This window comes from Selaginella moellendorffii, unplaced genomic scaffold (assembly GCF_000143415.4).
Source record: "Selaginella moellendorffii unplaced genomic scaffold, v1.0 SELMOscaffold_40, whole genome shotgun sequence".
Lineage (NCBI taxonomy): Eukaryota > Viridiplantae > Streptophyta > Lycopodiopsida > Selaginellales > Selaginellaceae > Selaginella > Selaginella moellendorffii.
In genome coordinates, this window is record NW_003314301.1 from 273,527 (window position 1) to 275,361 (window position 1,835).

The 1,835-nt window shown below is 52.0% G+C and overlaps 1 protein-coding gene across 1 annotated transcript; it reads right to left on the reverse strand.

Moving 5' to 3' along the window:
• Positions 1-770: 770 nt before the first annotated feature.
• On the reverse strand, positions 771-1,814 carry LOC112349550. Its single transcript, XM_024684139.1, has one exon. The coding sequence runs from the start codon at positions 1,812-1,814 to the stop codon at positions 771-773; it is 1,044 nt and encodes a 347-aa protein (XP_024539907.1).
• Positions 1,815-1,835: the final 21 nt, after the last annotated feature.

A 1,835-nucleotide genomic window follows, 5' to 3' on the forward strand; every position in this document is an offset into this window, starting at 1 on the left:
TTCTGTATGCCATGGACATGAGGGAATGGCGATATGCCATTTCTGAGATCGATGGATATGTGCCGGTCAAGGGAAACCAGCTGGTTGAAGCTTCTCTGCATTCGTTCCCTGACTCACCCAGAGAGCCGATATCGGAAGAGGCCTTCACCAAGCAGGAGGTTCGGGATAAGTTTGCAGCCTGGAGAGCATCCTTGTTATTGAAGGACCTTACGATTCCGGATGGGTTGCACCCTGTTGGCCGGTTGTACTACTGCTCCAAGGTGAGTTTTTGTCGTGTGTTTAAAGTCTTGTGCCTTGAACGTGCCAAGGTGAGTTTTGTTCGTGTGTTTAGAGTCTGTTGCTTTGAACAGGCATGGGGGATGCCGAGCTTTGAAAGCGGCTTTGCAGCCATCTCAGTGGGAGAGCTCAAGTTGTACTCGGGTATCCTGATTGGCCAGCGAGTGCGGCACTGGACTCCAAGGAAAGTTTGGCAGTTCGCACCTGATGGTGGGCATGTGCCATGCTGAGGCCCCATGGATTAACGTAGCTTTTGACCTTTGTTCCTTCCGCTTGACAAGCTTTTCCTTCTCTTAGGTGTGAAGTGAGTGTGTCAACTTAGACTTCTAACTACAACCTGTAATATCTTAGAATCATTGTCTTTAGCCAGAGCGTGTTTCTAAATTGTTTGGATCCCATATTGTTCTGCAAAAATTACAAAAAGATTCACGTAAACTACGCATTTTCAAATGATGCTTTGTTCTCCGAACGAATGTCCTATGCCCGTTCTATTTCTATGCGTGCATTTGCCGGAAGGGGCAGCGCAAGCCTCCATCGTAGTATGGTCCAAGCTTGCCTGATTTCAGCGCTCCCAGCTCCGCCAGCTTGTATCCCTTCTCAAATGCCGGTGGCCGATACACATTCACGTTGAGCTGCCGGTACTCTTCCGGATTGGCAGCGGGATTAGGACACCAGTCCACCTCAATGCTGCCCTTTGCATCCTCCACACGCCTGGGAGGCAAGAACGCGGACACGAAGCTCCCGGCCAGCAGCTTGAACGCACCCAAGATGATCCACTCCACAATTGCTGGAGGCTTTTCCAATCCAACAGCGCTCCTGATTGTGGGATCGATGAGTGCACAGATCCCAGTCTCGACCAGCGGCTGCACGGGGCGAGGAAATGCATCCAGCACCAGATGCTTGAGATCCTGGACGATGCTCTTGTTCTTGTCCGTCAAGATGGCGTTCTTGGCCTCGTAATCGCAAATGTACTCCCGCATCTCTGGAATGCTATCTGGGATGGTTGTGATGCCCATCCTTACGCCCACGTCGTGCCACACAACATACGCGGCCTCCTTCTCGTTGTCGGTCCACTTGCGGAATCCAAATCTCTCGGAGAAATCAATGGGGCTGACCACGTTGAGGCAGAGGACGTAGGCGAATTGGTCGTTTGGGATCTTGAATTTGTTGTGGATTCCATTCAATCTCCTCACCGCGTATGAGCCGCGATCGCTGTCGAGGTGGTGGTGGATCATCTCGCTCACCAGAATGTTGGTCTCGGCGGCGCGCTTGTGCGGGTCCTTGAGGCCGTACTTGGTCTTGAAGAGCAGATTTGTGATGCCCGGGATGCCGAGCGTGCGGATTGTGCCAAAGTCGAGCGCCTTTTGCGAGAGGAAGGGGAATTCCACCGAGTACATGTACCACAAGATCTTGTGGGGGTCTCTCACGGGGTGGAGCGACGCTAGAAATCGTGCCCTCTCTTCTCTCTTGCGGAAACACACCATCTTCCATGCTGCAGCCATCACGAGAAACGCAATCATCAACACGATTGCAGCCATTTCGAAATGGTGAAAACTGTT